The following is a 27,974-nucleotide window of genomic DNA, read 5'->3' as shown; positions in this document are numbered from 1 at the left end:
CAGTTTTTCTCACTTACCTTCAAATAAAAAGCTTTCATTCCAACGTGGATTGAGATTTTTCTTTTTCACCTTCGTCACTAATTTGTGTCTTTTATCAGGCAAAAGTAAAATTTTCACATAAGGATCACTTGTTCCTGTGAAGTCCTTGGCTACCAAGCCCGTGGCTTGTATTACTTTCAAAGTTAAAGTCAGTGACTGGAAGTCGTAACTTAATCCAACGTGAAGGCGTCCCAATTTACAATCGACACCTTCCGTGACGTCAATGGCTGACGCAGCTTCTACAACCTCGGCGTCTTGTGACGCATTCTCCATTAACGTAAATGCAATGTTTCTCATTCCTTTCCACAAACTGCTATTGACGTCATCGGCACTTTGGGATTTTTGAGAGTCATTTTTCATTAGTGGCTGAAATACACAAAATTAATTGTTATTGTTTATTTCTGATGAACTCAGCTTCACAACAATTTCTCTCTATTTCTCTTTCCCTCTTTCTATTTCATTGATATGTCAACCTTTGCCGATGGATATTATATCATGTACGTCTTATTCATCTGATCAGCTAAAACGAATAAAAAGGAATAAATTTTATACGATATACGGGCCTTCATGGCCGAGTGGTTAGAGCATCGCGCTCAAAATCACACGGCCTCTCACCTCTGGTCGACGCGGGTTTGAATCCCGCTCGCGCCGTTAAGTGAGAAAGTTTCCCAGTTTAATTTCGGAAGGTCGGTGGTCTTTTCCCAGGTACATTGTATCTGGGTTCTCTCTTCCACCAATAAAAACTGGGCGCCACCATGTAACTGAAAAATTGTTGAGTGTGGCGGAAAACAGCAAAACAATCAATATCCTTAAAGACATCCCTCAAAACCACTTTCTTTTTATGATTTATAGAGTTATCTCTCTTATCAGGCGGATATTGGGCCTAAATTGCATCAACAACGACGTATTGTTCCCTTTCGCCGGCCCTATCAGTTGACAACAGAAGAAATTCAATGCGTTATTGATGTACCAAGATATTTTTCACCACAATGAAAGATAGAATCCGTGTTGCGTGTGGAGACGCAAAATATAACGTTTTTCCTGGGCTTCGTGCTTTCTCAATATAAGACTTCGTCTTTTATTAGGACTATGAAATACAACTACTGTGAAAAGACATGATTTCGATTTCTCGGAAATACCTAATTTTATCAACATTACTTTATGACCTCTGTAAAATAGGATAAGCGGAAGTCTCAAAGTTTGAAACGTCAAATTCTATATATAAAAGTCGTACATTCTGAAAAAAAAAAAGACTGAAGGAAATAAGTGTATATCAGGTCCAGTCCAAAGACTATTTCTACCTACGTAGCTATTAAACGCTACCTAGGTATTTAAACCTCTACTTAAAGTAGCTACTTCTACCTACCTTTACCTGTTTTTAAAAATATAGATAAATAATAATTAAGGCGCATCTTTTAAACAGGTCAGTCGTTTTATGTATCATGTGCATGTGCACGGCAAAATTCGGAGTATAAATGAATACTTTACGAGGGTGGAAAATGTAGAGGAAATGCATGAAAAATCGCTCCCAAAAACCTTTAATGTAAAAATGCATGAAGGTAGACTCTTAAATTAATACAGATTTGTAAGACATTCTAGATTTCTTATCACGTAGCTTTCATCCTCAGCTCCTAGAAAATGGAACTGATTGTAGTTATTGATGCAAATTTGAAAGGTTAGAAAGTAATCATTTTTGTCCAATATTTTTGTGGTATTCGTCGTCAGTGTAAGTGAATCAAGAAATTTGGTACACAACATATTGCGCCGTTCCTGCGTTTGGCCACGAAATGCAAGTAAAGGAAAAATAGGTAAAAATAGCTACCTGGAATAGGTATAAATACCTAGGTACAGTGTAGCTAGGTAGAAATAGTCTTTGGGCTGGACCTGTATATAGGCCGCTTGTGATATGGGGTGTATAGTGATAGAAGCATATAGTAACATTTAATGTACATGTGGCCACTGTGTATTTCTCACCATCATACAAACTGTATTTTGTAAAATGAGACCAGTATACAGTTTTTTTTATATATTCGAAATATTGTCCATACAATGCAAGCAGGACGAGCACTTGTCTGACTATATAACTGAGGGTTGTTGTCACTGTACAACAGTGTGTGGTATAAATGCATAATAGTGTAGATTTATCGAATGCAATGTAAAACAACAAACAATAGCCGTTATAATAACGAGAGAGAAATTGATGTAACTCCACATACACTTGTTTTCCAAGTTCAACAATACAAATGATATATTCCTGTTTCCTTTTAAATAAATGCAGTTAAAAACTAAAACAAATATACACTGTATTACAGCATTGTCAGTGACAATCTTACCTAAGTAGACTTATTGTCAGTGACAATCTTACCTAAGTAGACTTATTGTCAGTGACAATCTTACCTAAGTAGACTTTTAAAATTTTATTACCTTCATATAAGCTTAGAAAAATCATATATGTGATAAATAATTATAGGCAGTTGTTTACTAAACCACAATAACATACGACTTTGATGACTATTTCACAATTAAACAGATGTATTCAACGACAACCCCACAAAGACTGAGTAAGGTGTACCATTTCTGGTGAAATCGTATGTTTTGAACAGTACACTAAAATCAATAGAATATTTACTTCCTTCTCAACATAAGTGTCATTTTATTCATACTCTGTATACATCATTAGCAGAAATAATTGAATATTGATTGTAAATTTCTCAGAAGTCAAGACAAAATAACGCAGAAATTTAATTACAGCTTGGTCGATTTTTTGTTCTAGGGCGTATATCAGACTCATCAGGGTCAGTCCATCGTCACGACGTTTCCTTTAGATCGACTGTTTCATTAAGTCTGGGCTATCAATGATACGCAGAATCACAGTCTAAATGGCTGACCGAGAGACGACAATGCGGAGATCGTGAAATGACATGTATATATACAATTAAACCCCAATAGCCAGGACACGGAACACACCGAATTTTAACAACATGACACGTACAGACCCTGCAGTGTCTCTCATCTTGACTTCGTGAAGTTTACAGGACGATATAGATTATCAGAAAGCATGCGATGGGACATTGTAATTGCATATTCAGGGGTCTCCTTACGAGGTCTCTAGAATGTCCCATGATGATTTTCATATCAACATTACTGCATGAAATCAATATACAATACTGGACATTTTACTTGGGTCAAAATGACCATAGGTGTACAAGCCAATTCGGACAATGACTAATTAGCTTTTGAAACATGACAAAATAGATTTTCCAAACCACACATAACTATGACCTTGTGAAGGAAAAGTTCGTTTCGTTAAATATTGACTGTAAAAACGCTAAGTGTGCCCGCACTGTGGAATCGGATTCAGAATATCTGAAATTTAATGGTGAAAATATCTTTCTTTCTCTTCTATAAAGTAGGCTAAATCGATTGTTTGGAACAATATTAGACTGATATATATTATAATAAAACAAAACATGATATTGGCAATTAGGTACTGGTCCCAGTCAAATCGGTAATAACGCCGAGTAAATGTAATCATTGTTTACTTGGCTGCTGAACACAATCCACAAACCAATTACCAAATATTGAACAGACCCACTTTGTTTGGTTAAGTGTTCTCTAAATATTTACATCTATGCATTTTTAATATTTGCTGTCGATATTGTTTATTAACGAACATGGCCTTGCAGTGCTATAACGTTCCATGTTTGAGAACAAATTCAAGTTGGACTTTTCTGTTAGCGATAAAAATTTATAAAAATCCATTATAATATTGATATTTGGTGATTCAGTAGCCATATATGTACACAATGTTTTAAGTATCGCCTATTTCAATTATTTTAAAAACTGAATGGATCCATGTAAATGTTCAGAATACCAATATATTTCTGTGCAAGCCTACATCCGACATAATCTATAATAAGTCATATAATGCATGTACATTCATTGATTATTTTAGTCATTTTCGCTATTAATTCAACAAAACCTTGCTGTACATGCATGGTATTGGGGGAAAAGGAAACATATTAATTGTGTGTACATAAGAATAAAAGCAATTTCCTTAGCGCTCAGCGGAAACCTTTTTAATTAAATACAAACGGACAGATGAACAATCTCATTCCCCGCGAATTACGACATGCCTCCTTGATGGGACCCAGCCATTGATCGCAGACCTGGTAGCCATATTACAACCAATTTCATCAGGCCTTTACAAACATAAATCTCACGGAAATATACTACACAGTTGCAATTAATTCTCCACGTTTCCCTCATCAAATATATTGACTTAATCTGCGAACAAACTCTCTCTCTCTCTCTCTCTCTCTCTCTCTCTCTCTCTCTCTCTCTCCATTTCATGGACACGCCATGTCAAGAAAGGAAATTTGTAAAATTAGAATGACAGAAAACAGAAATGAACCCATTCCTTTTTAAGAACAGAATCACGTGTATGGTTTATCGACTTTTTAAATCTGTATATAAAAACAAGAGGCCCATGGGTCACCACGCTCACCTGAATCACCCGGTCCTGTTGTTCTTCAGGGACCCGTTTTTACAAAGCAACGTACGACAAAGTTGCACGTCTTAAATTGTATTACAGATTTATTACTTTAAAGGAATGAAGTAAAACTTTTCTGAGGCTTCGATTTCAACATTTTACAACAATATTCTGCATTTGGAGTGAATGATCTTACAGTAAACAGGAAAATTCCAGTATGTAAAGTTGATTGTAAGTCATCAGTTCTTTTGTAAAACAGGCCCCATAAGATTAGACACCCTCTTATTCACACAAAAAGAAATGAACCATATTATAACCTCACCCTAACCTCACAGGGCTAAACCTAACCAACCTCGAATTCACACAAGACAGGGATGTTTCCATAGCAACATTGTTAACTTGGCCCTGCTGTTTCGGAGAGATTTTTGAGAGATATTTACCCTATAATCATGAATTCTGTAAAACCTAGTACCAGCCTAACCCAAGAGTCCATAATTTGAAGAGATAAAGCGGAAAAAATTGAATCCACACAATTAAGGAATACTTGCATATCAATATGATTCAGTGTGACCCTGCTATTCTTGATAAGAATTTTTCAAAATTTGCTAGATATATATTCTCATGAAAAACTCTGAACCCCCTTTTCAACCCACCTTAACCCCTGAGGCATGATTTGATCAAAAAACGAATTTGTGCTACATTGGAATGCTTGCTAGTTGATTTAACTAATCTTGGATTTTTGAAGATTTTTATATACATGTACATATTCCGAAGCAAAATTTTGATCCTCAATGCCTGTGCCATCCTATACATGTACCTTCCAGGACCATCACTCAACAACCGTGGATCTGCTTAACCGGAGCAGGATTGTATACTCAGCATGACCCTATTGTTCTTGAGAAGATTTTCAAATCCCATAATGTAATATTTTCTTAAATAAAAATTTGAATTCATATTGTGGCCAAACTTTACCCCCGGCCTACTGAAGAAACTTGAATTTGCACTACATATGTACCCGAGGATGATTGCATATCGATATGATTAATCCTGACGATCTTGAGAATGAAATTGTTAAAGATTTTCTCCTTTCAATCTTAATATGTCAAAGTTTGATCCCATATTGAGACTCCATCTTATCTTCCCCATGTTGAGCACGATTTGAACATGTTGAACACCCTTGACTCTGCACTAGGCTACCTAAGGATGCTTATATATAAATAGGACTAATCAAGATCCTGCTACTCTTGAAGGGGATACATTTCTTTTATATACGTCCACGTGAAACTTCAATCCCCCATTGCGGTATCGCCCTACTGTACCCCTGAAACCAAGATTTGAACAGTTTTCCATCGACACTCATTAAGTACGCTCTCACATTAGTGTTATTTGCTCCCGTCTATTGCTTCTTTAGGATTTTTAAGTGCTATCATATTTCCACTATTACTTAATCATATCCCCTTTGAAAAAAGCGTGGCCAATCATTTGAAGAAAAAAAATCAAACCCCCTTTACCCACGTTTGGTTGAAATTGGCTCAGTGGTTCTAGTGAAGAAGTCAAATATGATTACGGACTCCCAGACAGATAGATGGCAGACATCACGTGATCAGAAATGCTCACTTGATTGATTAGATATTGTTTAACGTCCCTCTTGAGCATCTTTCACTCATATGGAGCCGTCACCACTTCCGATGAAGGGCTGCAAAATCTAGGCCTATGCTCAGCGCTTATGGTCGTTGAGCGGGGAGGGATCTTTATCGTGCCACATCTTCTGTGACACGGGACCTCGGTTTTTACAGTCTCATTCGAAGGACCGCCCCATTTAGTTGCCTCTTACGACAAGCAAGGGGTACTGAGGACCTATTCTAACCCGGACCCCCACTTGAGCTTATAAATCAGGTGAGGTAATGACTGCTAATGGTCCTAATGCTCAGGTGGGAAAATATTATAATTTTCTCCCGACATATTCACACATAAAACGCTGTTCTTCTTTTGTGGACCTACATTTACCCTACCCCCTGTGGTTATGATTTGAGCATACCTGAACTTAAGATTACCTGAGGATGGTTGCATATTAATGTGACTATTCCTAGCCCTGCTGCTTCAGAAAACATTACGATTGTTCCTATCTATATGTACCGATGTAAAATGTTGATCCTCAATTGTGGCCCCACCCTGTCCCTCGTGATTTGAACAATTTTAAATCTGCACTCATTGAGGATGCTTTAGAATCCTCTAAGTTACCCAACGCTTCTCTATGACGTGGTTATTTGTAATTGGCTGTATAGATCAGAGATGGTGTAAAAATGTGTAAAGGTTAAAGAAAGACGGGTCGATTGACAGATGGACGGCAGACAACAAATGATCAGATAAACTGGAACTTATAGCTTAAAACCAACCATATCCATCGCGCAGACACTCGTCACTGAACATGTGCAGGTGCATGTATTTCAAATCGTACGTGTTCGAAAGATCCATTCATCTCAAGATATAAAAGGTCACATCATCGAGCTCTTTGAAATAGCAATATTTTGGGGGTTCCCCCAAGTTTCATTCTCAAATTTTGTAATTTCGAATATATTCAGAAAGCATTGTTTATGCAGGGATCCAAGTGAATTCATAGTGAAATGACAATGTTGAAAATAATAATATTGGATTCTGAATGACAATAGTGAAATATTGCTGTTTAAAATTACGTCAATACATTGATAGTACCTACGCCTTGAACCTCTGGGGAATCAAAACAGTGAAAATATGAAGTCGCTTAGTTCTGTCTGTCTGTGCGTCATTAATCTGTCTGTAGGTCAGACTTCCTGTTGTATACTTATGTCTGTCTGTGCATCATTAATCTGTTTGTTATATTACTCAGCCTACATATGTTATTAAAGATTGATCGGTGTTTGTTAAAACTTTACCTGTCACAATTAAACGTTCATAGTTACACACAGTCATGTAGATATACTGTAATGGGAATAACGAAGTCATATTCTACTTTTGGTTCACTTAGAATACCACACTGTTCTTTTGATTTGATATCTGTCTTGGTATCTGCCCGAGCTGTTGGCGTCGGTTCGGAGGTCGAAGGTATATTACCTTAATGTTTGTGGGAATTCCAATTCGTTAAATTAGACGCACTATATTTATCTGGATTCATACGCGCATTGTTCAAAAGTGCAGCACATTCATGTGGAAATGACTATCATTGCAATTTGTAAAGATATCAAAGACACCGGAAATGTAAACATTATCATATAATCAAAGACAAAGACGCCGGAAATGTAAACATTATTATATAATTAAAGGCAAAGACGCCGGAAATGTAAACATTATTATATAATCAAAGACAAAGACACCGGAAATGTAAACATTATTATATAATCAAAGGCAAAGACGCCGGAAATGTAAACATTATCATATAATCAAAATTATCGACTTTAAGCAGCTGAATGGGAAGCGCCAGACACGAGGAAATGACTGTTGTAAGTCCACGTTTTTGTTTATACAACTAGATGCGATTCAATGATGTGCACATAACATTTCTCTCCCGAAGCCTGGAAAAAATACTGTCGAAAATCTCCTAAAATCATGTTCATACCTCTAAACGTTTGTTTTCTCGCAGGTTAAATCTGGCGATGTACATATTAAGTTAGTTTGGTGAAATTACGTGTATTTACATGTATCTTGTAATTTTTTTCTAGCGAGCCATACATAATTTCCAAGTTTCCTTCCGTATTATGAAACGTAGTTTGTCTCAGATTGCTTTCTTATCAATTCTGACGTTTCTTCTTCAATAGACATACACACAATGTAAAACGGGTTTTCCATCTCCAAATTCCTACCAATTTTGTGTCCTCTATACTCCTTAATTAAAAAAACCGCGTCAATGTGCTGTGTATTCTTAATACGCAAGTGTCACCAGAGTTACTGAATTCAGCAGCAGACTATGATTTGGCGAACTCTCTATGTCATCCAGCAGCACTACTATGATTTGACGGACTCTATGTAATTCAGCAGCAGATTATGATTTGGCGGACTCTCTATCAGCAGCAGACTATAATTTGGCGGACTATCTATGTCATTCAGCAGCAGATTATGATTTGGCGGACTCTCTATCAGCAGCAGACTATAATTTGGCGGACTCTCTAAATAATTCTGCAGCAGACTATGATTTAGCGGACTCTCTACATAATTCAGCAGCAGACAATGATTTGGCGGACTCGCTATGTAATTCAGTAGCAGACTATAATTTGGCGGACTATCTATGTCATCCAGCAGCACTACTATCATTTGACGGACTATCTATCAGTAGCAGACTATAATTTGGCGGACTATCTATGTCATTCAGCAGCAGACTATGATTTGACGGACTATCTATCAGTAGCAGACTATGATTTGGCGGACTATCTATGTCATTCAGCAGCAGACTATCATTTAGCGGACTCTCTGAATATCAGTAACTTCGATAAACAAAAACAAATAACTTTGAAGGCGAAACAGTCCATTAGTAATAACAGGGTGATACAGAGATGTATCAGCCGTCAGGGCGATACTGTCCTCAATTCATGTTATACTGCTTCAGTTACTTCGTGTAGTAGTCCAAATCACACTTTACAGGCTGATACACTAGCTGTTGTGTAATACTGACTTATAAAGAACTTATTGACTGCGAATTCTTACCCCGCACCACCCACTTTCAATACGTCACGCAGTCGGTGCTGCTATCGCGATAAACCCAAAACTAGAATGGTTTTATGGTTAAATTGGAGAAACACGCTATTCATCAGTCTTTTTACAATGGAAAAGATCTATTGATTCGGACGATGAAGTTCAACATTCTTCTTCAGTAAAAATAAGCCCGTTATCGGGTCGATTATCCTCCAGAATGGAGGTCCGATGACTTACGACGAAGACTACACGGATTTTAGGGCGCAAGTCAAACGCCGTTATCTGCTATGGTATCTCATTGCATGCAAATAATCGGCGTGGGATCTCTATGCAAAAATGTCTGATTTACTGCGCACTACACTAGGAAACAACTGTTTGTTCTGTTTTCTACAAAAGTATTGTTTGCCGATCCAAAATCTCTCTACATGTTCGAAGTCATTAACAAAAAGCTTTTAAATGTATCTAAAATACCCTACCGCGCTATGTACAGCGCATGTCAGAATCCACTCACTACACAGGTGTGATAATTAAGTCTACTGAAGAAGAAAACTTGTAATTACAGATATACACTCTCGTTTACAACAAAGTAAAACTAGCACACACAGACACATCAATCCCAGGACTCGTGTGTGCACCAGATTGACTACCGTGTGCACAGAACTGGTGCATATCTGAAAAAGGGGCGGAGTTACAAAACGACTTGAATCAAACACTAAATATAATCATTATGCATAAACAGGGCCGTAAATTAACCTTCAATTTGGAGGAGGCAGGAAATTAGGCGGGGGCTGAGCACATTTTGTGCACCTGAATACGTTTCGTGCAAAATCCTTGATTCTAGGGCCTTCTAAGATGTTACTTGACTAACTCATTCTAAAAGAAAGATTTGGAATGCTTTTTAAGGGAGGTATCATGTTCTTAGTTATTGGAAACAACATAAATTCTAATGAACTTTAAATTTTAATTTTTTTTGGCTCAAAAGTTGGAGGAGGCAGCTGCCTCCTCCGCCTCCATGTAATTTACGGCCCTGATAAAAGAATAGCTTTCAATTTACAGTAAAACTCAAAACTCACACTGGCCATGGGGAAAGTTGCATTGCCCTACAAAGCGTCACATTCAAGCCTTGGAAGTCCGAATCCGCATGCATACATGTACGCATGCGCCTTACATATTAATTAGGGCACAATGCAAACCTAATGCAAATCTATTTTGCCGATCCACAGCATCCGCTTGACCAACTATTAGACTATTGACTGGTGACACGTCATTTATCGTATGTATAAATGTATTTCCTGACCTGACCTTGACCTTTCCTGTATACTGCTGTTGCTTACCTGTGGTGATTTCTCGGACTCCGTTCTACCCACCCCCGCCTCTTCGTCCTCCGTTTCACAAAACAGAGGCAAACAACAAGACCCCATCCCTCCGTAATCACACTCAGAATACGAGATCACTACCGGAACGGCTGTCACCACAAATAATGTCCCCGGTGTTTAGACACCAAACGCAAATATCCTCGAGAAGTGGCATACCGTAGACGGATAATCGTTTAAAGATTTAAATAAAAAGTAAAAATATATCCAAACAAATTTGATTTATGAATCTATTCAGATCCCACATCCTTGGCAACAACTCGGGACCTATGAAAAGCTGTACCAGCGCCTAGCGGGGTATTACTATACAATGGACGTGCATGTTCCGCTTCTGGTACGGATGAACTGTTCGGGTAGAACTATGTAATTAAATTTAAATGAAGACGCTGTCTGCACGCTGTGGGAATTAAGATATTTCTCTCTCGGTGTTACTGTAGAATGTCCCTGTTGATGTCTATGGAATGAACATTCGCTGTATCGCATTATACCATAACTGAAGGTTCAGGCTATAATTGAAATCAAACTCCAATGTCAAAGTGGTCGATCCTTACGTAATTTATCAATATATTTTAGCATCACTGTAGTATCAATGTTTCTCTCTGTTCCACTTCTGTCAGAAAATCGACCACAGCAGGTGCCCCTAAGACGTCCAAGAAAATCAAAGTCCAATAAAGTGCAATTGACCGACCTTCGGATTAAAAAAATCGGATGTTACCTTAGGACCTGTACTGAACACCACTGATAATTTGATTCTATCGTGACCTTGCTGGATTTGATTTGTGATGGAAATACTTCTGTCCATCGGGTTCTTATTAGTTTGAATGACTGATTGTATGGATACAAATGCATGCGATTCTGGTGACATCTGGAGAAAGCTGGGAGGCTTGGTGAAAAAAAACAAACACAGAGTCAAACCCCTGTATCGTGTATGCTACATCATTATCGACAATGTCAGTCCTAACTTCTCCACAACAACGCTTTAAATATTCAGCGATATATTTGAGGAATGAATTTGATAAAGTAGTCTATTGGGTAATATAACACCATATAATCCAGATTGTGCCAGTTACATCTACTACATAATTGTAGATTTGATCACTTACTATTCAAATATGTATAACAGCCAAAATCAGGTCATTCAGAAATATTCTTTCATCTTAAAAGTTACAAAACTGGCCAAACTGAGAAAAAGTAGTTACTGGAAAATAAATCTCGGTTTTATCATTAATCTGTTCGATAATTATATATGATTATGCGTTTTTGTTGGTCCTGTAACAGCTTGCCACGAGGGGGCGAGTTATAAACGCCAAATGTCACAAAGCATTCGCATAAAGTGTTCAAAGGGCTAAATATAAATATAGCCCGATAACGAGTATACAGTTCTCTCAGTGACGGATGGGTAAACCATTTATGATTATATGAACATCGATCGGACCTCTAAAACTTATATAGAAAATATCAGGATGTATGTACTAGTATTGTATGGCAACATCTGGGATTGGAAAAAACTGACTGACTAACAACAGTTCCCATAGCGAATCTGTGCCAGACGGTATAATGTAAAATACGCGTAATAAAGTTCAAAATACATAGACAGTTGTTACACCTTTCAGTCACGAATAGTTCGAACCAATTTGTTCAAATTAATAACAGAATTTAAGTTGGAATAAATGGTTTTCCAATATAAATTACGGGAGACTAAAGCGTTTTCTTGAAGGGGGGGGGGGGGCGAAGCAATTTTAAAAGTGAAGTTCGAAATATTTCTTTTTTCTTAAGGTAATCTCGTTTTCAGCAACAACAAAAACAAAAAAAAAAAAAAAAAAAGAAATGTGCTGATAATGTAGAATATTGCATGTACTCTCCATGAATTAATAATAATATTTTTTAAGAAATACAAAAAAGTACATTAGTTTTATTTTACTTTTATTGGCAGTCATGGTCAGATGAAATATTAAACTATAAATTGTATCGATTCATTGAAGCTTAAGGATATACCTTTACAATGTTTTTGCCTTCGATATCTTTACCAACAGTAATGGTAGCCACTTCCTTATGAATGCGTTGCAGTTGTGAACAATACGCATGGACCGTGATACCTTGATAGATAGGGTCCAGTTGACGTACGGCTGGGAAATCGGACAAAAATGGAAAAAAGAATGTAAACATGAAATATAAACTACATACGGACATGAACTACGGCACTCCAAGCAAGCATAATTCCTATGACAAAGTACGCAGGCGTGAAGCATTGCAGTTTATGCCGCATGCACATGTGTTGTAAAAAATTAATCTATTTCTTAATGGAATCATTAATTTAAATGTGTACCAGTGAATTTTGCTATTTTCCCAATTTTGAAAATCAACAACTTTTGACGATGTATTTTGATACATCCAAAAAAGCCGACATTAAAACTTTGACTATGATGTACAGAAGCCGCCCGAGGTCCGTCAATGTCCAGCTATGGGTACATATACACGGGGGTAACTTGGGGAATCGTCACGACGATTGACAATTTACTATGCCATCAATAGAGGCCCCATACCATGCATTGCCGGAGTTTCTTTTCGTTCATAATACAAAATTTATATCCGATGAAATCAATATCCATGCTATTTCTAATTATATCTGATGACATCACTGTCTCTGGTATTTCTAATTGTATCTGATATTATATCTGATGACATTACTGTCTCTGATATTTCTAATTATATCTGATGACATCACTGTCACTGATATTTCTAATTATATCTGATGACATTACTGTCTCTGATATTTCTAAATCTATCGGATGAAATAATTGTCCGATATTTGTAATTCTATCGGATGAAATAATTGTCCGATATTTCTAATTCTACCATTGCCTACAGTAATTTTCCACCAATCAACAAACAATACTGCAGATTTGATATTCAAAAAAGTATTTTCATCAAGCAATCATCTATCACCCTCGTCCAATACAAACAGTTCCCCCCCCCCTCTCTCTCTCTCTCTCTCTCTCTCTCTCTCTCCATAGTTTGCCTAAGCACAGCACTTGAGCTAGCCATATACATGAGATATCTTACCTTTGACATGCTGAATATAAAAACTATATAGCACTTCTAGACCAACAGTAAACACACTCCCATAAACTTCAGCACTGACAAATTCAACATCAGCCGCCAGAACAAAATGTGAGACTTTGAGACCATAAAATTCTTTATTGGTATCCAGCTTCATGACTATGCAACCTATCAACCCACACCAAACTATGTACCAGATATGTATCTGTTTTCGGTAATAGATATTGACACTTGTATCGTCTGCCGTTTTCAGCGCAATCCCACCCGTATCATCCTGTTTGTCTGTTGGCATGATAGTCACAAATTGCCAAGATAACCAGACGAGCAGACGATAAAACCAAAATAACCCGGATTTACAATGAATCTGCTAGAGTTATGACAGTTCAACTTTTCATCAGCGTTAAACGCTGTTTTTACGAGTTTTCCTGCTGTTAGTTAGCAAATTCATTGTCAGTTGTTATTTGAAAATAATTGCAGAATTCATTGAGAAAAAACTTTAACGCATGCCATAGTGGGCCCATTGATAAAACAGAAGCTGGCGGTTCATTTCACTTGTAGTGTTGGATATTGGCAAATCAATGAAAAAATATAATCTCATCGAGTCCCGTACATGCACTGCTAGAAACATTTTTATTTTCGCATTGAAATAACTTCTCCCCTTTAACTTTAATTTGACCACCTTAGAGGAAATATATGGACGCCCTGCTATTTCTATGGAGATTTCAAATCTAAATTAACTTTAAATTTAAAAACAGACGATGTGAAAATCGAGAAGTTAGCCCACCATGTCAATTGATCTCTATCCCGTAATAATGCATTATATACAACAAACGCGAGGAAATGTAAATTTAGGTATATGAATAATTACCTCATGTCCAACAACCCACCGTGATCAATTCTAATGAGCCACCTGTTATATATAAGAGAGAGAGAGAGAGAGAGAGAGAGAGAGAGAGAGAGAAAGAAAGAGAGAGAGAGAGAGAGAGAGAGAGAGAGCACGTCATTTCTATCAATAAACCAATGATGTAAAAATCTATAAAAATGACTTCATAATATGGTCGAGAAAAGTACATGCATAAATCATTTAAAAAGGGGGAAATATCTACATTAAAATGTTTAAATGGCATTTTTATCAACTAGCGTAATAGGCTATAAAATACAGGATCTAGACATGATTTCAAACAATTTGGCGTGATGGCGGGGGTGAGATTTTTGATGTGATATGGAAATAACAGCGGTCGTGGCCCATTAGCCACAGAAATCAACCCAGGGGACTCAAACGACACGCTTCCTTAGTAACATCATTGAGAAGGAAAAATCACGGTTATATTTACTACTTTGCATTTTCATATCCGTGTAAAGGAGGAAATGATCTCCGTAAAATATTTTTATGTGGGAGCGCAAAATGCTGCACATTTAATTTGAAATGACCTTTCTGTAAATTTATGCAGTCTGAAATTCAACAGGCGGTCTTGTACCCTGTACAACTAATACTACTACTACTACAGTGTACACTAAAACTTAACAAAACGTAATCAGAACACATTCGCGATCCAATTTTACATTGATTTTCCAACCACACTTTCATCATTTTTTTTTTTTCATAATCCAAGCTGTTATAAAAAAAAGAAAATGATATGAATCTTGTCGGTTATATAGACGCTACTTAGATCACTAGATCTGAGTAGATCAACGACAATATGCTACAATATGTGGGTTCTTTCATAGTAATCCCCAACGCAGAAGTAGTGTAAGTTAGCATATCAATCTCCTTTCCCATTGTTTAGAAAGGGGGAAAGGTGGACCAATCTCAATTAAGAAACATTAGCAGACGTTGAAAAAAATCAAACTTTTTACAACACAGCTGCATATGTTAATATAATACCCCTGAACTTTAGGTTACAGACTTACCCTGTGTGTGGGCGTACCGCCCATGGCCTGGTAATTGCCCGGGCCGGGCCCAGCACTTGCGCCATTCCTAACACCGAGGCTCTCGTTCAGTGACGTGTGGGCGTTGGCAGACGGCTGAACTTGTTCCGTCACTACGGGGTTCCGACTGCTTGGACGCTCAAATCTAAAAAATGACAGAAGGATTCCAAAGCAGGACGAACACATAGGGCAGTTCTCGCTCTCCATCAATTTCATACTGGCCATCGCTACAGTCCTAGATTCTGTACACTAACTCATCATGGGAAGTTCTCTCAGAGTTCTTTTAATGCCAATGTTTTGAAAATTAATTTCCTCTAGACCTCCAGAGGGTGTGTTCACTGTTTCATTTATCTACTGTTCAGGAGTTGTTGTTTTTTTTAACAGACATAAAAGAACTGTTAAAAGATAAACTTATGTTTCAAAGGGTATTCCCTTTCATCGTTTTCACATTTTGTACTTTTGATATCCAATAATTGCATTGTATCCACTTTGCTCAGTTAATTTTCACTGTTTACTACACATCCCCGGCAGACGACATCTACGGACAGTACTAACAATGACGTCAGACAGTCTTTAATACAATCAACCAGATACCACACGCATAAAACAGCTATATAATAATGTACGATTACAAAAACACCCCTTTCACGAAAGGAATTGGAAAAGAGATAGAAAAAAAAAATCACTCTAAAAAGTATCACTCTGCTTAACAACAATAGGAAAATATCTGATTTCCTGCGGCACACTAATCCATTACGAGACTGCACTATCAAACCTTTATATGCTGCATTTCATAAAAGAATGGTCTTTATATTTGTACATTGTATGCCGTATGTAAAATCACCTGTCCATCTCATCACGGTAAAATCTCCATAAATATTGATACATCGGAAAGTATCGGGACGAAAGACAGTTCTCCGACACAATACGCCATTAGTGCCAGAAATCAATCTTTTTGTATCAGCCGCATTAGAAGCCTGGGAAATCTTTAACAAAAACCTGGAAATAACGGCATCTTTCAAGATTTAAAGATGTCGGTTTCTCTTTCTTCAACGAGACCTTAACCAGCGAGTCCAACATTAATTATATAAAAAAAATCCAACCAAAATCGAATAAATAACCTTAAGATCTACCGTTTGCGAACTTTACGATTTGGGCTGTATATTAATTCAAAGTTTCAGGTCACAGCAATGCGATTGGTTATCATCAACAACAAAACATTTCATAAGAATTGAAATAAAATCAACCCCCCTTTCCCTCTCAACATAAGGAAATCATTTGAAATAGCATGATATTCTTAGCTATCTAGAAATCAAATCACACAATTTGGCTATTTTGCCTCCGTTACAATCTTCTGTATGACATTCACTTGTAATTTTCCCAAAGCTAAAGATCTACCATGTTTAGTGGGTCAGGATAATCGGCATAATTCGATATATCTATGATGGCTAATTCCAGGACGATCGCGCTTTATTCACTGGGAAACGCTTAAATTGTCAGGACGGCCGCTCTTTATTCACTGGGAAACACTTAAATTGTCAGAATAGTATGTCATAACATTAGCTATCCAGTAAACATAAGTAATAACGGTACAGGAAGCGAGAAGGTAATTTGACGCAATGGTGATTTTCTGAGAAATGGATCCAATATTGCTTATCCTCCAACTGTCCTTGGACAATTTGCCGTAATGAAGATCTGCGTCATTGCGATGGCCGTTTCGTTCGTTAATCACAATAAAACTTCTCTAATATTAAGTGTATATATATATACACACATAAATACATTAGTCACAGAAATTCACACTGACATTGAGCGCTGTTTTCCAGCGTGGAGTTATCAACTGAAAATGGTATACAGTTAAATTTAACAGAACACGTCTCGCGAGGATAACGTTTACGTTACGAAATGACGAGCAGCCTCGCTCTGACGCCGCGGCAGCTCTCGGTCGTCTGCAACATTCTTATTACGCGGTATTATTTGATAATTCTTTGTCATCTCAGGGCTTTTTACAGCCCAACTGGTCAATATTTGCCTCTGCTCTCGCTGTCGGCGAGTTTATATGCATTGTCACTACAAAAGCAATTAGAGTGCTAAATCTCTACACTATTCGTCAATTGCATTGGGATGTCACTTAGAACTCGTTCATTAGCCGGATATTATTCGTTGGCTATGGCTGATACTGAGGAATAATTGAGCTCATTGTGGAACTGAGGTTCTGTAGATAAGCACACCGAACAATAAGTAAATGTGCATCCGAACTGCAAACATCGAAACTACGGAAAGATTACAATGGCAACTGCCACTGAAGGGGTCCTTATTTACAATAGGCTAATTCCTTTAGGAGACATTTTATTTCATTTAGGAGACGGCCACTAAATTCTGGAGGAGGGAGGGGGGGTCCAGTACTCAAAGTCCTATTTTTTAACGTCCCCTTGTGTCTGTTTTATGGAATAATACATTGCTGGTCACTGTAAATCCATTCGATCTTTTCACTGATAGTGACTGATAAATGAATTCTGATGCTGGGGTCTCATCTAGATGGCAAGACGTTTGCCATGTCCAGGACAGCGCTATTGTTGGGGGATCCCTAAAGCATTTCCGAAATTGGAAAATCAAAACCCAACAGGGATCTCTGTACCTTATCTGGGCTGTTACTACTGCTCGATGCTAACTCTGATACACATTTTAACGTGAAATATAGACTACTGTGTGGCTTAAATGATGAAGTACATGTTAATACATGTATTAGATACAATGCACTACCTACTAAAACCCAACGATTATTCTCCTGAAATCACTCAAATCATCCCAAACACATTGACGTGGGGGCAAAGTTCCCCAACACTTTGGGAGAGTGGTGGTGGTGGTGGTGGGGGGGGGGGGTAATTCTACATTTCTAATTGTTATGACTCTGCTTATGAAGACTATCTATACATATTTGATTTGTTGATCTCTGACTTGATTGAAATTGCTATCCCTGTCACATGTGTGAGCTCACAATGCAGCGCTAGCAGATCATAAACTAGTACATGTGTTTACAAAAATTAGAGAGTATTCTGAAAATAAGTCCGACTTTGATTTCCGACAAAGTACTACGCCAGCATACATACTCCATATGAATCAGAATCTGCCCTCGTGTACAATTAGAAGACGTTGTTCGGAGTGTTTGATCTGCTATCTCTTGAAAGCAGGCAGCAATGAATATCGACGTCATCACAAACGAAATCGAAGGCTAATTTGTCACTGCGATTACATGAGAGACGTGGGACCTTTAAGCGACCTTTAGATGCCATATCATACCGTGATTGACCGCCGTATGTAAATAAATATACAACACAGCACCGATTTTGGATGATAAAACATGGAATGAGGGACTTCCGTACCAGGTTTTTCCACCCACGTGTTGGAGATGTTCCAGACCCACTATAGGTCTTATGTGGAACAACTTAAGTGAGACTATTAACATAATAGTCAGCTAGATTATAAGTACCACCTAAATCTCCTTTTACAAGAATCAATGTTGATTTTTTTTTCTGTAGCAGATTACCGTTACCCCTACATTCCACACCCCCTTTGTTCATTGCCTAAACGCTGGATCGGAGTACTGAAATTGACAAGGAACCCATTACCTACAGCTGATCAACGATTTGTGAAATTCTAGGAAGTGGAACAGCTCTAGTACACGAAAAAGCCATACCCGTCTATATTGTCAAAAAGATCAATCAACGAGGACAAGAATGATTTCCATTAAAGATAATTCTACTGTTGTGACTGTCATTTTCTAATTTAATGGGCAGGTGTAAATGAACATGGTAAAAGCACGATATTTATCATTCAAGTTTTGATTGTGCTCTGATTTAGAGTGTTTGCTTACGCCCAAAAATAAGTGCAATACGAGATCCTCATATTGACTCTATAATACGTTTTTGATTCCTGCAAGGATAAATCTACGAATAGACTACGACTAATGATTGGTCAGCAACATGAGCGAGCGTAATACTAAAATGAAAAGGTTATTCTAAAACAGGTCAATTCTATAAACACAGAAGTTTTATTCTATACATTACAGTGATAAGAGAAAATCAAGCCACGCTACACACCAAAATATGTTGACTAGAAAGGGAGAACGAGAGTTAAAAATAGATGTCCCAATATATTGCATACAACAGTAGGGTGCAAAATAGTTTGTCCAACGCCGCTCAAGGATTAAACTTACTGAGTTTCATACAATGTAGGTTACTGATTAGTGTAAATTAATTTCATATATGCAGCACTGTATCATTTCTCCCGCAGGGAAATCAAAGCAGACAACGTCTCTATATGTCTTGGTTATGTTGATATCAGATGCTATTTGATATTGTATCAATGACTATTCAATATATCTTCCTGATGAGATTATATAATGTACCAAATTACGTTAAATGCAGTGTTACATGTACTCAAAACGACCCCACCGTTAACAGAGAGATAATTCCTTTTACAAAAACAATGATATTATGAGTGGAGTGTGGAACTAAAATCTCAGAATGCGACAAGCAAGACATGCCTATAAATAGTCATCCTGTATAATTCCCTATAAATTGACACCCTGCAGATTCCCTATAAATATACAGTCTGTATATTTCCCTATAAATAGACAGCCGTGTAGAATTCCCTATAAATAGACAGTCTGTATATTTCCCTATAAATAGACAGCCTGTAGAATTCCCTATAAATAGACAGCCTGTAGAATTCCCTATAAATAGACAGTCTGTAGAATTCCCTATAAATAGACAGTCTGTAGAATTCCCTATAAATAGACAGTCTGTAGAATTCCCTATAAATAGACAGCCGCATAGAATTCCCTATAAATAGACAGCCTGTAGAATTCCCTATAAATAGACAGCCTGTAGAATTCCCTATAAATATACAGTCTGTAGATTTCCCTATAAATTGACACCCTGCAGATTCCCTATAAATATACAGTCTGTAGATTTTCCTATAAATAGACAGCCGTGTAGATTTTCCTATAGTCAGCCTGTAGAATTCCCTATAAATAGACAGCCTGTAGAATTCCCTATAAATTGACACCCTGCAGATTCCCTATAAATATACAGTCTGTAGATTTTCCTATAAATAGACAGTCTGTAGAATTCCCTATAAAAAGACAGCCCGTAGAATTCCCTATAAATAGACAGCCTGTAGAATTCCCTATAAATAGACAGCCTGTAGAATTCCCTATAAATAGACAGTCTGTAGAATTCCCTATAAATAGACAGCCTGTAGAATTCCCTATAAATAGACAGTCTGTAGAATTCCCTAAAAATAGACAGTCTGTAGATTTACTTATAAATAGACAGCCTGTAGAATTCCCTATAAATAGACAACCTGTAGAATTCCCTATAAATAGACAGCCTGTAGAATTCCCTATAAATAGACAGTCTGTAGAATTCCCTATAAATAGACAGCCTGTAGAATTTCCTATAAATAGACAGTCTGTAGAATTCCCTATAAATAGACAGTCTGTAGAATTCCCTATAAATAGACAGTCTGTAGATTTACTTATAAATAGATAGCCTGTAGAATTCTCTATAAATAGACAGTCTGTAGATTTTCCTATAAATAGACAGTATGCAGATTTCCTTATAGGCAGACTATAAATTTCTCTATGAATAGACAGTCTGTAGATTTCTCAATAAGTACATGTATACAGCCTCTAGATTTCCTATACATATACAGCTTGTAGATTGGCCTATAAATATACAGCCTCTAGATTTCCTATAAAAATACAGCCTGTAGATTTCCCTATAAATATACAGCGTCTAGATTCCCCATAAATATACAGCCTGTAGATTTCCCTATAAATATACAGCCTCTAGATTTCCTATACATATACAGCTTGTAGATTGGCCTATAAATATACAGCCTCTAGATTTCCTATAAATATACAGCCTGTAGATTTCCCTATAAATATACAACCTCTAAATTTCCTATAAATTTACGCTTGTAGATTTCTCATGGGAGAACATCTCTGTCGTGAATCTTAGGTTTGTGTGAGATGAGATAATAAAACCCGTCAGGACACGGTGGAGAATGTCGTCGGCGCATCTTAACAATAATCACAGTTACTGGGGTCTACAGGTCTGTTGTGTATTCCTTATTGTGGACTCTGCGTCAGTAAAGGCTACTGAATTTATCTTATTTGCTAAACTTTTCTTCTTCACATATTTCCCATACGTGTGGTTTAGATTCCTTAACGGCCGTCCGCGTACCACATGATATGAAAGTAAAAGTAGACCTCATCCCGTTCCTTTTGTTGAATATTACAAGATGTGTTTGAGAAATTCCAAAGGTCAAGGTCACAATGTTGAGGAATTTAGGACTAAAAGCAGTCTAATCACAAGAACTGCACATGTGAAATATGAAAGCCATAACACCACTCATTCACAATTTATGACTAAGGTTGATGGGTTTTTTTGACAAGCAGACAGACGGACAGACAGAAAACTATATATCCGATTACGGGGGCATAGAAAGCTGTTGTGATAAGGGGATTTCATCAGTCGTTCTTTTTACAATAATGAAAATTGTTCTGGTTTTGATTTTGATAATTAACAATGCACATTTTGCACTTAGTGACAACACATTCAAGCCCCACGCCACTTTTAATCACATCAATTTAATAGCAAAGTGTTAACATAAAAAGTCACTTGGTTTAGATTGTGCTTATAAACTTTGAAACGATTAATAAAAAGCGTATTGTGCACAGTTTCATACATAGGAATTTAATTCTGTTTTATGATGATTCAATTCTAAAGGAAACACAAAGCATTATTGACGTCATAATGCATACTAGCAAATCATTGGGAGTCAGAATATGTTACTCACCCAATCAAATCAAATCAAATCATAATGATAAATTACACGACCACTTTTCCTTTTAATATATTATTTTTTATCGGTGACCGTATTCCATCTCAGCATCACTCATAAATTGACGTGAACCCTTCAAATACTGATGCCCTATAAAACCCCGCCCTTATCCACGAAGTGACGTTAACACGGTATCCAAAAAGTGCCAGTGCCCTATCAAATCCTAGCCTTATCCTCAAAGTGACAATGTCCTATCAAATCCTAGCCTTATCCACAAAGTGACAGTGCCCTATCAAATCTTAGCCTTATCCACAAAGTGACAGTGTCCTATCAAATCCTAGCCTTATCCACAAAGTGACAGTGCCCTATTTAATCCTAGCCTCATCCACAGAGTGGCAGTGCCCTATCAAATCCTAGCCTTATTTACAGAGTGACAGTGCCCTATCAAATCCTAGCCTTATCTACAGAGTGACAGTGCCCTATCAAATCCTAGCCTTATCTACAGAGTGACAGTGCCTTATCAAATCCTAGCCTTATCCACAAAGTGACAGTGCCCTATCCAATCCTAGCCTTATCCACAAAGTGACAGTACCCTATTAAATCCTAGCCTTATCCACAGAGTGACACTACCCTATCCAATCCTAGCCTTATCCACAGAGTGACAGTACCCTATCAAATCTTCGCATTATCCAGCGACAGTGCCCTATCAAATATTCTCATCAAGCAACAGTGCCCTATCAAATCTTCTCATTATCCAGCGACAGTACCCTATCAAATCTTCTCATTATCCAGCGACAGTGCCCTATCAAAACTTCTCATTATCCAGTGACAGTACCCTATCAAAACTTCTCATTATCCAGCGACAGTGCCCTATCAAATCTTCTCATTATCCAGCGACAGTGCCCTATCAAATCTTCTCATTATCCAGCGACAGTGCCCTATCAAATCTTCTCATTATCCAGCGACAGTGCCCTATCAAATCTTCTCATTATCCAGCGACAGTGCCCTATCAAATCTTCTCATTATCCAGCGACAGTGCCCTATCAAATCTTCTCATTATCCAGCGACAGTGCCCTATCAAATCTTCTCATTATCAAGCGACAGTGCCTTATCAAATCTTCTCATTATCCAGCGACAGTGCCCTATCAAATCTTCTCATTATCCAGCGACAGTGCCCTATCAAATCTTCTCATTATCCAGCGACAGTACCCTATTAAATCTTCTCATTATCCAGCGACAGTGCCCTATCAAATCTTCTCATTATCCAGCGACAGTGCCCTATCAAATCTTCTCATTATGCAGCGACAGTGCCCTATCAAATCTTCTCATTATGCAGCGACAGTGCCCTATCAAATCTTCTCATTATCCAGCGACAGTGCCCTATCAAATCTTCTCATTTTCCAGCGACAGTGCCCTATCAAATCATCTCATTATCCAGCGACAGTGCCCTATCAAATCTTCTCATTATCCAGCGACAGTGCCCTCTCAAATCTTCTCATTATCCAGCGACAGTGCCCTATCAAATCTTCTCATTATGCAGCGACAGTGCCCTATCAAATCTTCTCATTATGCAGCGACAGTGCCCTATCAAATCTTCTCATTATCCAGCGACAGTGCCCTATCAAATCTTCTCATTATGCAGTAACAGTGCCCTATCAAATCTTCTCATTATGCAGTAAGTGGCGGTGACTCTATCCTACACTACATGTAGCCTTATCCACGAAATGACCATTTTCAAATTTTACTCTTTCTAATACTACATTTTATTTGCACCCAGTGACTATGTATATCTTATTCTTCCATCTATTTTGAAATTTTCTCTTCACAACCTATCATACAACCTACATTCTCTGTGGGTGGGGTGGGGTGGGTGGGAAGATACCACAGAGCTATATATCTATCCTTTGATTACAACAAGCCTTCGACTTGCAAAGTAACCTCTTCTGCGTATGACTCGGATTTATTTCTGTATTTTATGCATCTCCACCTTAATCAACATCTTGATATAAAAAATCCTTTCATAATTTACCCAGCCTTTGGAAAATTCAATAATAACTGGACGAAAAATACTAACATCCTTTAAAGGATAAAATATATAATCAGGGGGGTCATTTATCTAACTGATTCTAGATTTCGTACCAGTAAAAACACGTTTCTAGTGCGGAACAGAATTATTCTTCAGAAATTTTAAACAAAGTGTTATCAGGCACTACATCCATTTGACATTGAGAAGAGTGCTTGGGACCCCCATCCCATCAAAAATGTTGCAAAATTTAGACAGCAACATGACGTTCGGAACGTCTTTTTAATTAAATTGTATTTCTTTCAAATATATAATTATACAAGACATTTGTCCTCGACAAAACAAAACATTTATTAGGTTTGTGACTGATTGTCTACCGAATTTTTTTGCCTCGCCTTCAATAGACCTTAACAACCCGACAAATTTCTGTACACAGTCGGTAACGAACCCAATAAATAATAATAGTTTACAGACTGGCATGGCGAAAATGAAGTTGTTGTTTGTTTTCCTTCATCAAATGTATTGCTATTTCAAACAATCTAATGCCGGCTTGTCTGGTGTAAATTGCATAAGAAACTTGGTGTGTGTTCAGGTTTTGAGATGAAATGAAATCAGGCCTTATTGTTATAAAAAATATTTTTACATTATTCAACCATGCATTCCTAGTAAGTAAATTGTAAAGTCTTGAAATGTGTCCCAATCAGACCCCCGGGCTTTATATTCATATATTTATCTATCTATACATGGGACAATCAGAACCCCGGGCTTTATATCTATCTATTTATCTATCTATACATGGGACAATCAGAACCCCGGGCTTTATATCTATCTATTTATCTATCTATACATGGAACAATCAGAACCCCGGGCTTTATATTTATATACAGTATTTATCTATCTATACATGGACAATCAGACCCCCGGGCTTTATATTTATATATTTATCTATCTATACATGGGACAATCAGAGCCCGGGCTTTATATCTATCTATTTATCTATCTATACATGGGACAATCAGAACCCCGGGCTTTATATTTATATATTTATCTATCTATACATGGAACAATCAGAACCCCGGGCTTTATATTTATCTATTTATCTATCTATACATGGGACAATCAGAACTCCGGGCTTTATATTTATATATTTATCTATCTATACATGGAACAATCAGAACCCCGGGCTTTATATTCATATATTTATCTATCTATATATGGGACAATCAGAACCCCGGACTTTATATTTATCTATTTATCTATCTATACATGGGACAATCAGAACCCCGGGCTTTATATTTATATATATATATCTATCTATACATGGAACAATCAGAACCCCGGGCTTTATATTTATATATTTATCTATCTATACATGGAACAATCAGAACCCCGGGCTTTATATTTATATATTTATCTATCTATACATGGAACAATCAGAACCCCGGGCTTTATATTTATATATTTATCTATCTATACATGGGACAATCAGACGCCGGGCTTTATGTTTATCTATTTATCTATCTATACATGGAACAATCAGAACCCTGGGCTTTATATTTATATATTTATTTATCTATACATGGAACAATCAGAACCCCGGGCTTTATATTTATATATTTATCTATCTATACATGGAACAATCAGAACCCCGGGCTTTATATTTATATATTTATCTATCTATACATGGGACAATCAGACGCCGGGCTTTATGTTTATCTATTTATCTATCTATACATGGGACAATCAGAACCCCGGGCTTTATATTTATATATATATCTATCTATACATGGAACAATCAGAACCCCGGGCTTTATATTTATATATTTATCTATCTATACATGGAACAATCAGAACCCCGGGCTTTATATTTATATATTTATCTATCTATATATGGAACAATCAGAACCCTGGGCTTTATATTTATATATTTATCTATCTATACATGGGACAATCAGACGCCGGGCTTTATGTTTATCTATTTATCTATCTATACATGGAACAATCAGAACCCCGGGCTTTATATTTATATATTTATCTATCTATACATGGGACAATCAGACGCCGGGCTTTATGTTTATCTATTTATCTATCTATACATGGAACAATCAGAACCCCGGGCTTTATATTTATATATTTATCTATCTATACATGGAACAATCAGAACCCCGGGCTTTATATTTATATATTTATCTATCTATACATGGGACAATCAGACGCCGGGCTTTATGTTTATCTATTTATCTATCTATACATGGAACAATCAGAACCCTGGGCTTTATATTTATATATTTATTTATCTATACATGGAACAATCAGAATCCCGGGCTTTATATCTATTTATCTATCTATACATGGGACAATCAGAACCCCGGGCTTTATATTTATATATTTATCTATCTATACATGGGACAATCAGACGCCGGGCTTTATATCTATTTATATATCTATACATGGAACAATCAGAACCAAAGGCTTTATATTTATCTATACAGTTTATCTATATATCTATACATGGGACATTTGATAAGTTCCGAATACCACCCTTATCAAAGGTCAAACGCTGAAATCAGAAAAAAAATGTATTTGGTGGTTTTGAGGACAACTTTTCATTTGAGTAAAAATCTAACATCAACGTTCGCGCGTTATTACGGTTTACACTGACGGACATTACAGCTAATTGGACAAAGTATACGAAGACCAAGTAGTCTCACATGCATCAATATCAAGGTGGATACATCGTTCTAAATCGGACAGAAAGTCGCTTGAATATGATCCTAGTTCTGGTCGGCCGTTGTCAGCATATACGGGAAAAGATTTCGTTGCTATGAAAACTGCAATGGCTGAAGATATATCGTGGAAGACCTTGTAAATGTTACGATCATTGATTCGTCTGCTGTTTTCAGCATTCTATAAGAGAACAGTTAAAACTTTGGAAAGTCTGTTCATCCAGTTACTTAGCTTACTTATACATCATCATGCAGATGTTGACGTTGTCGTTCAAATGCGAAACTACATGGCTATATCCCCATGACCTATTAGAGACACAATACACCTGCATTATGGTTTAACCTGTTGGTGCATGCATAAATCAAAATTAAATCCACATAAAGCAATGACGTTTGCAAATTATCAAAACAGTATCGCTTCCTTTGTTACATGTAGTTAGGAGTACGCCGAATTAATATATTCATCAACTCAGCTAATGCACAAGGAAGAACAAGGCAGTAAAATTGTGTTCATCTTCCAAAGAATGACAAAAAGTTGTCTGAATTTCCTGGAAATTGTATTATCAAAGACATATAAGACAGATCCATTGTCCTTCTGAAGATAAATCGGAGATATTTAACTCAACTGCAAAAATCAAATTGCATACAGAGGTACCCCCGACTCCCTAGTGGGATTGAAGGCGTATTTCTGACAAAAAGATTAAAGCCATCATATTTTTCTCATAATCATCGTGGATTAATCGGAGAAAATTCCCTTCTAAGGATTTGATCCCCCTGATAGACAAATCAATTAATCAAAAATCACGAGCAAGTCCCAC

General features: G+C 37.1%; 1 protein-coding gene across 5 annotated transcripts in view; it reads right to left on the bottom strand.

Moving 5' to 3' along the window:
• LOC130052909 (synaptotagmin-7-like) overlaps window positions 1-27,974 on the bottom strand; it is a 114,654-nt gene that overhangs the window by 4,987 nt on the left and 81,693 nt on the right. For all 5 annotated transcript variants that reach the window (XM_056159110.1, XM_056159111.1, XM_056159112.1 and 2 more), the window contains 2 exons: window positions 15,538-15,700; window positions 18-405 (listed from right to left, as the gene is read on the bottom strand). In XM_056159110.1, the coding sequence (XP_056015085.1) occupies window positions 18-405; window positions 15,538-15,700 (551 nt within the window). The remainder of the gene's footprint in view (window positions 1-17; window positions 406-15,537; window positions 15,701-27,974) is intronic.

Source organism: Ostrea edulis, chromosome 3 (genome assembly GCF_947568905.1).
Source record: "Ostrea edulis chromosome 3, xbOstEdul1.1, whole genome shotgun sequence".
In the NCBI taxonomy this organism is placed as follows: Eukaryota; Metazoa; Mollusca; class Bivalvia; order Ostreida; family Ostreidae; genus Ostrea; species Ostrea edulis.
This window is presented reverse-complemented; position numbering and strand designations above follow the sequence as displayed.